Source organism: Vollenhovia emeryi, unplaced genomic scaffold (assembly GCF_000949405.1).
Source record: "Vollenhovia emeryi isolate VEMERY1.0 unplaced genomic scaffold, V.emery_V1.0 DF939238.1, whole genome shotgun sequence".
Lineage (NCBI taxonomy): Eukaryota > Metazoa > Arthropoda > Insecta > Hymenoptera > Formicidae > Vollenhovia > Vollenhovia emeryi.
This window is the reverse complement of record NW_011967128.1, coordinates 241,447-253,164: the sequence shown is the minus strand read 5'-3', so window position 1 is coordinate 253,164 and position 11,718 is coordinate 241,447. Positions and strand designations below refer to the sequence as shown.

Genomic DNA, 11,718 nt, shown 5'->3' with positions numbered 1-11,718 from the left:
GCGCGCAGTTGCCGGCGAGTTGTTTACGTCGCCGCTCCCGCGTCTCCCGTCCCCATCCCTCGCCTGGCAATATCGATCGCCGTGCGGTCACATCTCGCTACGCGCTCGAATTGGACAGTGGGCAGGGCAAAGACGACGATTTTCGATAATTTTTTTCTCGTTAACTATTGCGAAAATTGCAAAATGTTTCAGGACTTTTCTGTTCATCTCGATCCGTTCTACCTTCTCACGAGCTCGTGGACAAATGTTATAACTCACCCTGTATAAAGGAACGGGGGAGCGAGAGGGAGCGAGAGGGAGCGAGAGAGGAGTGCGAGCAGAGGAAAGATCAGCCGTTTCCGGATACCGATCCATCCGCTTTAAACCGCCGCGGATCTTTCCTTCGTTTCGCGCACGATCAGACTCGGCGAGCTTTTGGGGGACGCTCGTTGATACATAAAGCTTTATTAATGGACTAACGCCCGGCCGCTGCAACGCCTGCGGCCAGCACAGAGTGGACAGAGCCGGTCGGAATGGCGCGTTAGCTCGCTTACCGGAAAACGCGTTGCTGCTCCGCAAACTAGGTGTGGCACTTTTCTGCAACGATCGGAGCTTAATCGCGTTTAGTCGCGGCGCGTCAAGCTGTGCGTCGTCCCGACGCAAATCGCGTTGACAGGAATATATCGTCTTGCCGGGAAAGAACGGGGGATATGTAGCCTCGTGTGAAATACCGTAGTTACAGAAATCAACCCTCCGTGTCTGGACACGCGAGTCTACTCCGAGTCAACAAATGTCCTCGTGACTGTATTCAGACTTTATTAGAAGTAAAACATTCAGTAAAATCATTTTTATCAGCAGGACATGGTCAACCACGATCTTAATTGAAAAATCGGAAATCCTATCTTTGCGTCGCAATATCTCCACTCATAAAGCATGCAGGGAAAAAAAATAAAAACACTTTTATTACGCAAATCGAACCCAAGCTATTGATTGAGTCTCTTTAGAAGTTCGTCGAATCAGCCGTTGTTGAGATCCGAAAATCTGAGGGCCCTCGTCTACAAATGTGCTCTTTACATCTAGAAACGTTCTATTTTATATACGCAAATTGAAACGCTTAAAAAATTTGTCGCCCAAGTCGACAATTGTACAATATATGTATTATATAACGTGCAACCTGCACACATTTTTAAACGTATTTATTGGCTACAAAATAGAATGTTTCCAGACGCAAAGAGCACATTGTAGATTAGGCTTTAAGGTGAGTAGCCTCGTCTCTTTCTAATTGTCCCCTAAAAGCCTGCACCCACTGAAAACAGTGAACAATCACCGATTTGCAGTTACAAGTATGAAAAGGACGTCCCCCCCCCCCCACTACCTGGACGACCAGGACGACGTTTCTTAAATGAAAAATCGGAAATTCTATGTTTGCGTCGCAATATCTCCACTCATGGGGCACGTAGGAGAAAAATGAAAACACTTTTATTATGCAAATCGAACCCAAGCTATCGATTGAGCGCACTTAGAAGTTCATCGGTTCAGCCGTTGTTGAAATCCGAATTATTGTTATTTTGTTGATTGTTAACGCGAGGAAAACAGCGTGTCGAACGCGACAGACCCGCGCGTTCAGTTGTTGGCTTAAAAATCTTATAGATACCAGAATGCGCGAGTCGACATTTCTTAATTGTGATTGAAAACAAGGGAACCGATCGACACAGACCCAGGGAACGAATAGAGTCCGATCTTTCAGTTTGTAACAGCACGCGCCGTGCATTTTCGATCCCGGGAGATAACTGCTCTCTCGCGCGAGGAACATTGACTTACGCGCGAACGATATCACGTGCCCGCCGTAGATTCTAAGTATCCGCCGGGAAATTATTCGCGACTTAAACGGGCACCGTGACAGCTATCGCCACCATTACCGGCACCACCAACACCGTCACTGCCATTATCACCGCGCCGCAACTCCCATCGGCGCCGCCGACGTTACCGTTCGTGCTTCTGACACCGCGGCAATACACCGGCGACTTATGAATATTTACGCCAGTTGAATATGCATACTACTGACAATGTATTATTTTTGCTCGACGGGAGATCAATATACTACCGCGCGACGCACCTACACGCGCGGAAGCAGAAGTGTACAACGGGAGCGCGTGCGTGCGCGGGCTGTTTGAGTTTTATCGTATCAACTGTTAATAGCAGATTTTGCGTGGAGAACGCAGGGACACAAAACCTCGATTAAAAATAGGAAAGTACGATGAAAAAAAAGCGAGAGAGAGACTTTTGTGCGAATGAAAAGGAAATTTTATCTGGCGGGAGATATTTGATTCGAAATTTCATCTCGCTGAGAAAGATCGAATGGACGGAGTTTGAATGAACAAACGATGGCTTTCTATAAAACGCTCGCCAAGACATCAAATTTTGCAAAGATTGATTATTGACGGTTGGCAGGCGGAACAACACCGTATATATCCGTGCGTCAAGTTTACGAACGGATGCGCAGGCGTATACAAAAGCAGTTACTTCAACGTACAGTGTACACGATCGTATTCTATTTCAGCGAACGTTGAAAACGCATCGAACGTGACTGGAACAACGATACGTCGTATGTTTTTTTTTTCAATACGCATCAATACGCTTCGCCATGCGAGATGAGCGATCGTCGAGTGAAATGACGACCCTCGCGATTCGCAAATCAGTTCTTAAGGGGATCCTAAAGCCGTCTGTTTTATCGACATTCTTTGTTAGAAGTAATCTTTTAATTGGCTCTATGGAAATGCAAAACTCTTTCACGTATTCAAAGTACGCAGCAAAATCTAGATTGCTGGCCAACTTTATATTTAAAAAAAACGAAAAAATCTTACTAATTTTTTGTACACTAGACAAGATTTGCTTGATACAAGAATTCTACAATAAATATATACAAAATAAGACCAGTATACTCTAGGGACAACATATAAGAACAATTAGAACTAAGATTAATAGCCTAGAAACAAAGATTACTTGTAATAAACGCAAGTCCAGAAAGCCAAGTCTAGAAGAAGAGAAAAAGAGCAGTCGCTGCCAAACGTCTGTCAGATTGTCAGTAAAGCCACGGTGTTGGCGATGCCAGAATTCGATCCAAAATCTCGATCTAATAAAATTGCTGCTTTTTCGTACAAGTTGCAAATTGATCGGCTATAAATTTCTCGGAGTAGAACTTGGAATTAAAAATGTCGATAATTGGCGTTTGTAATTCCGTCTCCTATCTTATCGACGCTGATCGAGTTCGCGACTTTAGGATCCCCTCAAGAGCAATCGCGCGAGTCACGAATACCATCGCGAGACGCACACTGCGGAGAAAAATGTCGTTGCCCGTCCGATCGAATCAACGCGTTAAACTTTTCCCAGGTGCGTCGACAGTCGACAGATCTGAATGCTGCCTAACGCGAGCGTCAAAGTGTCGTTTTCGCGTGTCTCGTGAATTAGCAAGAAACCTATTTCGTCCCGAGACATTCGTCCCGCCCGGCGCATTCATCAAGAAACGATCATCGGTGCATTATGACCGCGCGCCGTGACCGACGTGGCACCGGTACACAGGAATTAGCCATTAAGCGGAATGACGTGCGATTTCTCGACAGACGTTTCCGCGGTGAAAGGAGACTGCTGGAGAAATTTAATGTGCCTCGCGCACTCGAAAAAAGGGGGGTCCTGCGGCACCGTAATTCAATTAGGCTCGCTGCATCGAAATTTAATGGGCCGCGACGTGGCCTGCAACTTCGCCTTGGAACGATGCCACAGCGCGTCCGGCGCGGGCCGTGTCCGATGCAGAAAGGGCACGGCGCGCACGTTGCGCGCCCTTTTGTGCCCGAAGGGCCAACAGAAGTACCCGGAAAAGAAACGAGAGGAAAAAAGAACGGCGGACATTCCCGTCCACGTACAATAAGCACCACGAGCGTTTCCGCGCGAGTTTTTCTTCTTTTTTTTCCCCCCTCGAGAAAATGACACGTACTTATGATATACCTCTGTATTGGTACAAGTTTAATTAATCGCGTTAAAAGTTGAAAAAATAAAAAAGCAAGAAATTAGAAGTTTATATTTTTACAACAATTAATAAATTCACAAAGCTCCGACGTGAAATTCCCAGTCGAAGGAATAAGAGCCAAGGCAGGATGTTAAGTGTCTAAATAATTTTAACTTAAAAATTTATTGCGAAAAATATTACCTCAGCCAGGGGTATATTTTTAATTTAATTTTGGATACTCGTCTTATGCCGGTCGGAGAGCACGGGATTATTTAATTTATCTGTGCCCGCGTCGCTGAAAATGACTCAAAGTGGAGATGAAACGCACGACTCGCATTGCTTGTATTGCAATGTAAATCAAAGTTAAATAAAGTTGGCTCACGCACAAAGGCCCGCGTTTGACTCTCGAGGCCTACTTTTCCCTTGTTACTCCTTAATTATATTTCCCATTATTTGATACAAGTTTAAATCTTCGTGCGCGCGCTTTAACCTCGCGTTTGAATTACGACATATGTCAAATGCTACCTCTCACGGTTTCCACTCAGCGTCCGCTGTTTACTCACTGGCAACGTCGTGATTTATGAATATGTAGACACGGCGTCTTTTTTCCTAGATCTTTTAAAAGTACCTATTAACGTGAAGACATTTATGAACCCTGACTAGCGTACGCGCGGCCGTTTTGACGAGTAAATTGAAATCGCTGCTACGAGGTCGAATGTGCTTAACTCGTCGCGCGAGGCTCCGCTCGTTGGTTATTGAACGGGATATTGGGAAATCTTGGTGAGGCCCGTTTTCGTTGCCTTCCTCAAAGGAAGCGCGCATCTTGCGATATTTGATTGGAAATTCTTGGATTCAATATGAGCGCGGCGATTTACGTCGAGCGTACAGACGTAGAAGTTATTTGCCGAAGAGTGCCCACAGCCAATATCGATTAAAGTTGAACAGCGAGTGTTCCAGAAAACCGTAGTCTCCATCTTCATTTCAATTCTGTTAAACGTAAAGACCGTTTCTCGACAATTTTTCGCCTAGCTCAATCGGTTCGCGTTGGTACGTTTCGAAGGTCCGCTTATTATTTAAAATAATCGACTCTAATTGATCGCTCACCTTCTTTGTCGATGGAGAAAATGCCGACGCCGTCGCCTCCACGGATGCTGTATCCGATCCTCGAGTCACCGCCGGGCGGATCCGCGTCCTTCGCTCGCACCGTCGTGACGAGGGTGCCGATGGGTTGGTTCTCGAAGACACTCGCGGACACGACGAAGTCGTCGAAGACCGGCGAGTGAAGGTTCTCGTTGACGTCAATCACCTCGATGACGAGCAGCGTCTCGGAGGACAGGGCCGGGTCGCCGCGATCGCGCGCGACTATCGTCAGCGTGTGCACCTGCCGCTCCTCAAAGTCCAAGCTCTGAGTGGTCCTCACTGTGCCCGACACCTTGTCGACCTTGAAGAAGCCCTCGCTCTCCATCGCGTCCGACAGGAAGTACTCGACGTCGCCGCCCGCGCCCTCGTCGGGATCCGTGGCGTCCACGACGGCGACGACGGTCCACACCGGCACGTCCTCGCGGATCTTAACGTTGTAGCTCGACAGCGCGAAGGTGGGCGCGTTGTCGTTGACATCGTCGACCGTCACTCTGACGAGCGCGTCCGAGTACAAGGGCGGAGCGTCGTTGTCCTTGCCACCGTTATCGCGCGCGCGGATCCTCAGCTCGTATATCTCCTGTCGTTCTCGGTCGAGTTTCCCAAAGATGCTCAGTACACCCGTCACGGGGTCCACGCGGAAGTCATTGGTCTCCGTCACGAGAGAGTAAGTGACGCGCGCGTTGTCGCCGAGGTCAGCGTCGGTGGCGTTGGCGCGCCACACGTTGGTGCCGTTCAGCGCGGTCTCGGAGATCCGGAAACTCGCCAAGGACTTTTCAAACTTGGGCGCGTTGTCGTTGACGTCCAGAATGGTGATGGGCAGCATCTTCGAGGCGGATTTCTGCGGCTTGCCCAGATCGAATACGCTTATGTTGAGGTAATACTCGCTCTCCCGCTCGCGGTCCAAGTAGCCGATCGTGTTGAGGTCGCCGGTGTCCGGATCGATGCCGAAGACGGAGTCGCGGTCGCCGCTGGATATGACGAAGACGAGCTTGCCGTTGTAGTCGAGGTCGCGATCGCGGGCGCGTATTCGCACGAGGATCGTGCCGAGCTTGAGCGACTCGTTGACCCGTATTTCATTCGGGAAATCGATGAACTCGGGCGCGTGCACGTTCTCGCCGTAGCGACTCGGTATCAGGGTGTACTCGTCGTCCCGCGACGGCATGTTGTTCTTCTCCGCCGAGGCGATCGCGTCCGTCAATCTGCGCGCCACGCCGGTGTCGTGGCACTCGAAAGCGCCGGACTCGTCCGTCAGGATTCGCGCCTGCGAGCCCAGATTCCGTTTGGCGTTCACTAGATGTACGTGCACGGGATTGACGTCCGAGAAGTGCGTGCCGTCGGTGGCGGTAACGTTGATGGTTCTCTCGGCGGCCTTGATGTCCGACAGGTCGCAGGCGACCGAGAGGACGCCGCTGGCCGAGTCGAGAGCGAAGCAGCCGTCCGAATTGCCGGACACTATGCGGTAACTGACCATGTTCCCGGCGTCGAAGTCGATCGCGGACACGGTGATGATCTCGGAGCCGATCGACACGTATCGCGGCACGCGACCGCTGCAGTCGATCCGCTCGAACTGCGGCCTGTTGTCGTTCACGTCCCGCAGCTTCACTCGCAATTGCATCTCCGCCTGGCGCCGATAGGGCAGGCCCCAGTCGCTGGCCCGCACGTGCAGCAGATACTCCCGCTTCATGGTCTCGTAGTCGAGCACCTGCCTGGTCTTGACGATGCCGGAGAAATGATCGATCTCGAACGGTACTTTCTTCAGGTTGTCGATACTGTAAGATATGTAGGCGTTCTCGCCGGAGTCGCGATCCTTGGCGGTAACCCGCACGACGGACGTGCCGGCCGGCTCGTTCTCGTCCAGCAGCACCTCCATCTCCGGCTGGTCGAAGATCGGATCGTTGTCGTTGGTGTCGACCACATTGATCTTCACTTTCGCCGAGGATTGCTTCCTAGTGCCGGCATTGCCCTGATCGATCGCCGAGACCGTGAGCGTGTAAAACGCCTTCTTCTCGGCGTCCAGATTGACGGCCGTGTAAAGCATCCCGGTCTCGGCGTTCACGTGAAACTCGCCACCCTCGTTGCCGCCGACTATCTCGAGGTACACCAGCGCGTTCCTCCCCTCGTCCGCATCCGTCACCTTGAGTCTTATGATCGGCGTGTTGACGGGCGCCGTTTCCGGCACCTTGACCTCGTAGATCTCGCGACTGAACACCGGGGCGTTGTCGTTGACGTCGGCCAAGTGCACCGGCACGAATTTGTAACTGTACCGCTGCGGCACCCCGCGGTCCATCGCGCGCAGGGTGAGATTGTAGCCCTGCAGCGCGGTCTCGCGATCGAGCAGATGCAACACCTCGATGTTGTACTCGCCGGAGCGCGGCCCGCCGGCCGGGCGCACCCTGAAGTGTCCGGCCGGGTCGCCGCCCACGATGTCGAGGCTCGCGATTTGGCCGTGCACGCCGTCGTCACGGTCGATCACTCGCACGATCGCGTAGATGTCGGCGTTCGAATTCTCGACGATGTCGGGCAGCTGCTGCACGTAGATCTCGGGCGCGTACAAGTTCACCTGCCGTACCCTGATCGTGACCCTCGCGGTGCTCGCGCGGCTGGTACCCGCGCTGCGGAATAGAGCGCCGCGATCCTTCGCTAGCACTACCAGCTCGTGTATGGCGCGTTCCGCGTACCTAGCAGAGAAACCGAACCGTTTGCTAACGTGTACGCTGATGATTCTACGAATAGTTTACAGAAACAGAGAGAGAGAGAAAGGAAGAAGAGTTTGTTCAATAACTTCATGCTGGAATACAGCGCGCAAGAAAGTGCATAGCCACAATGCTACGCAAAACAAATAGGGTAAAGGCACCTAATATCGCCTGCCAAAATTCAAATCGTTCTCACGTAAAAAGTATTTGACAGTTTTGTCTGTGTTTAGTCTCAAATCAAAGAGGAAGCATTTGTGTTTCATGTACAATACGTTAGAACGGTTAGAATCTAACAAATTTTAATCCACATAGAAAAGAAACATAAACGGCAAAATCGGGGTTTGAAAAATATACCTTATAAATTTTTATAAAATCACTGTTTATCAATACGTATGAGTTTGTGAAGCTATTCATTACTTTACATCATATAAACGTTTGTAGGTCTCCAAAATCTTTTTAATTTGCGATTACGTTTGAAAAATATTATACAGGGTGTTACGTAATACCCGCCTCTTATTTACGGATAGAGCGGACCGGACCGAGTCGAAAAGGCCTCTACCATTTTGCAATTTTCGCAATAGTTAACGAGTTATTAATTATTAAAGCTCGCTGTCTCAGCCCCGCCTACCGCCCAATTAAAGCGCGCTGCGAGATGCGATCGTCCCGCGTTCGGCGTTGCTAGGCGCGCGGGGAGTCTAGCCTAGCAACGCCGATCGCGGGACGATTGCATCTCGCAGCGCGCTTTAATTGGGCGGTAGGCGGGGCTGAGATAGCGATTTTTAATAATTAATAACTCGTTAACCATTACAAAAATTACAAAATGGTAGAGGAGCTTTTCGACTCAGTCTAGTCCGCTCTATCCGTAAATAAGAGGTGAGGTGGGTGTTGCACAACACCCTGTATATAACACAACATTTCGAAATATTTATACATCGAGTCAATTTGTACTCTTTCTTACTCTTTTTCTTCTTAAAAATGCATGCACATGATATCGCCTAGGTGTGTATTACTACGGACACTTCCGTAATAATATGGTGGACGGTACTGAGTGCATCCTAAGCTACCCGAACAACACGTATGTCTAAAAGGCATCTTTAAGACGTCTTTGAGTCATCTTTTAGATATGTACATATGTTTTAAAGACGACTTAAAGACGTCTTAAAGATGCCTTTTAGACATGCGGGCTGTATGGGTAGATACTAAAAATATCGTAACAAAAACGTACACGTTGAAATTAGTTAAAAATAGTGAAGTATATCACTAATTATGTATTCTTAGTAAATATTTATATATTAAAAGAATGTTTGAATTTATATTGTCACTATGGGGTGTCAAATTTGCGCTGTCTGCTAAATTTTTCAGCACTCAAAATTTGTTTTAAAGCGTCTTCTGATGCCGAGTCAGACGTTACTTCTATAACGTTGTAACTACAATATGTCTTACACAAGTTTAGCTACTAATTCTATGTATTGGAGATTGATATCAGCACTTTGTTCACGAGATATCACAAGTTGTGATATTACATTCTGAGCGATATCAGGTGCCTTTACCCTACTTGTAATACGCGAAAACAAAGCAGAAAATAACAGGAGAAATATAATCGAGCTAATCTCGCTAGAGCTACTTAAAGATTAATGTATAGTTTGTATCTAAATGTTTCCTGCGGTAAAAAAGAAAAATAAAATGAAATAAATCAAACCGCTCGTGTTTTGCATAAACAAATGTAGAGCCAAAATATATCACGAGCAAATATCAGGTGTTTGTTAACAATCATAATTTTAATATTTTTAAAATAATAAAATTTACATGGACACGTTTTGGCAACACGGTGTCTTCATCAGCATACAAATAAATAGAAAAGTTGATAGTCGAACGATAAAAAAACATTGTAAGATGGTTACACAATTAAAGTACTGGTAGTTATTTCAATTCTTTATAAAAATTTTAAGTTTCCGTTGCCTCGACGTGAAAACAGTTGCCTCTTCAAATTAAAAACTAGCTAGGTGAACGGTAAAATGAAAAATGAAACAGTATATTGCACAAATCGTCATTACGAATTTTCATTATACAGCCAAACATTCATTGATTTCGAATTAAACGAAATTATACTTTCGAGCTTGGAATTATTAAAACAGGTCGCGATCGTGCAATTTATTCTGAAATCTACACTACCGAGGTACCGGGAAAAAAGACATGCACTTACCTGAGCGGTCTTGTGAGCGTTATCACGCCGCTGACCGGATGAACGGCGAACTGATCGGTCTCCTCGGCGAAGCTATAGTAAATCTCGCCATTTCTGCCGAGATCGGCGTCCTCGGCGATTACCCTGAGTATGCTGCGATGCAAAGGCGTGTCCTCTGTCACGGTGGTCTCGTACTCGATCGGATAGAAGAGCGGATTGAGATCGTTCGTGTCAAGGATCGTCACCACCACCGTGGCGTCCGCCTCGAGCGTAACCACTCTGCTTCTACCGTCGCGTTTGCTCGAGGTGGCGCGCACCTCGAGCACATACCGGTCCTTGCGTTCGCGATTCAGCACGTCGACGCTACTGGTTCGAGTCCGAATGAGGAGGAAGCAAAAGTCGCCGACCGTACGCTCCTCCGCTTTAAAGAACTTATCGCGGTCGCCGCTCACTATGCGAAACTTAACGTCGACGTCACTGTCGGCGGACGCGAGCTTTATGCCCATCCTCTCCTCGGGCACGACGTACGTCTTGCCGATGGAATTCTCGGGAATGGAGACGTTGTACAGAGACTGCGTGAAACGGAACTCGGGCTCCGAGGAAAGACTCGCGTCGTCCTCGAACGCGATCGGCAGGGTCGTCGCGGTGCCGATCGAGGGGATCGATGGCTTCAGCGAACCCTCGCTGCCGTCGCCTCCCGCGCCTCCATCTCCGCCGCCACGTGGCGGTAGAAGAGTCGTCGGCCCGGGGGTGTCGGAAGACGGGGAGCCGGCCGTGGCCGCGAACAGCCACAGCCACAACCATGGCCAAGCGTGCAGCGCGCGCTGCTTCATCCTGTGCATAATGGTGTCGCTAGCTCATCGTCGGTCCCTGTCGACGAACGCTTCCGCCCGGTTTGTCTTCCGCCCGGCAGAACAAGGCCACTGCGAGGCACGAGACTTCCGGCCCCGTTTCGCGTATCGACGGCGGTCACCTGAAACAGTAAACAGCGCGCAAAGTTAGACCGAGTGGTAAGTTGAGCGGAGATGAGAGGAGGCCCGTAGTCTAGCACGTGAGTGTACAGTCAAACGACAAGATCCAAGATTATCTTCCACGACAGCTACCGACTTCCAGCCGATCGAGCGCGAAGACTAGACTAGGTTTAGGGGAGGAAGTTGGGACGAGCGAAAGGGGAGAACGGATGGGGACCAAACTCCCTTCCGGTTGTGCATTATTGATCGACGGGCGCGATCGACGTGCGAAATGGCAGATAAATCACTGGAGTGCGAGACGCTGCGAATACTGTGCTATCCGAATCAATTATTTATTGATGAGACTCTTAACTTCGCTCAATTGTCCATTTCGCGGAATTCCGTTCAACGTAAAAGGGACAATCAAATGCAATTATGTATTCGTTACGTCGCTTCGGTGAAATGCAATTGTCCCGGAAGAGTGCTATAGAATATTCACGTATCGAAACGCAAATTAAAATTCCATTGACATTGCAGCGCTCGATCGAGTACGCCAATCGAGATTACTTCTTGCAGAAGATTCAGGTTAAATTATTCTTCGCAGTAAAGTTATAAAATATTCCGCTCCTACATGTACACGTGTGCGCGCGTGTCTGTGTGCGATCTCAATTGAATCCTTTTGAATGCGCGATGTAGAAAGACAGTGAAAATTACCAACATTTAGTCCAACAATTGCCAAATAAACCCCGGCCTAGAAATACAAAGTGAATT

At 48.8% G+C, this 11,718-nt stretch overlaps 1 protein-coding gene across 1 annotated transcript in view; it reads right to left on the bottom strand.

Moving 5' to 3' along the window:
• Positions 1-10,939, bottom strand: part of LOC105560193 (fat-like cadherin-related tumor suppressor homolog) — a 100,974-nt gene extending 90,035 nt beyond the window's left edge. Inside the window, exons 1-2 of the mRNA XM_012009078.1 lie at positions 10,019-10,939; positions 5,087-7,800 (exon numbers count right to left, since the gene is read on the bottom strand). Of these exons, the coding sequence (XP_011864468.1) occupies positions 5,087-7,800; positions 10,019-10,839 (3,535 nt within the window). The 5' untranslated portion in view covers positions 10,840-10,939. The remainder of the gene's footprint in view (positions 1-5,086; positions 7,801-10,018) is intronic.
• Between the last annotated feature and the right edge of the window lie 779 nt (positions 10,940-11,718).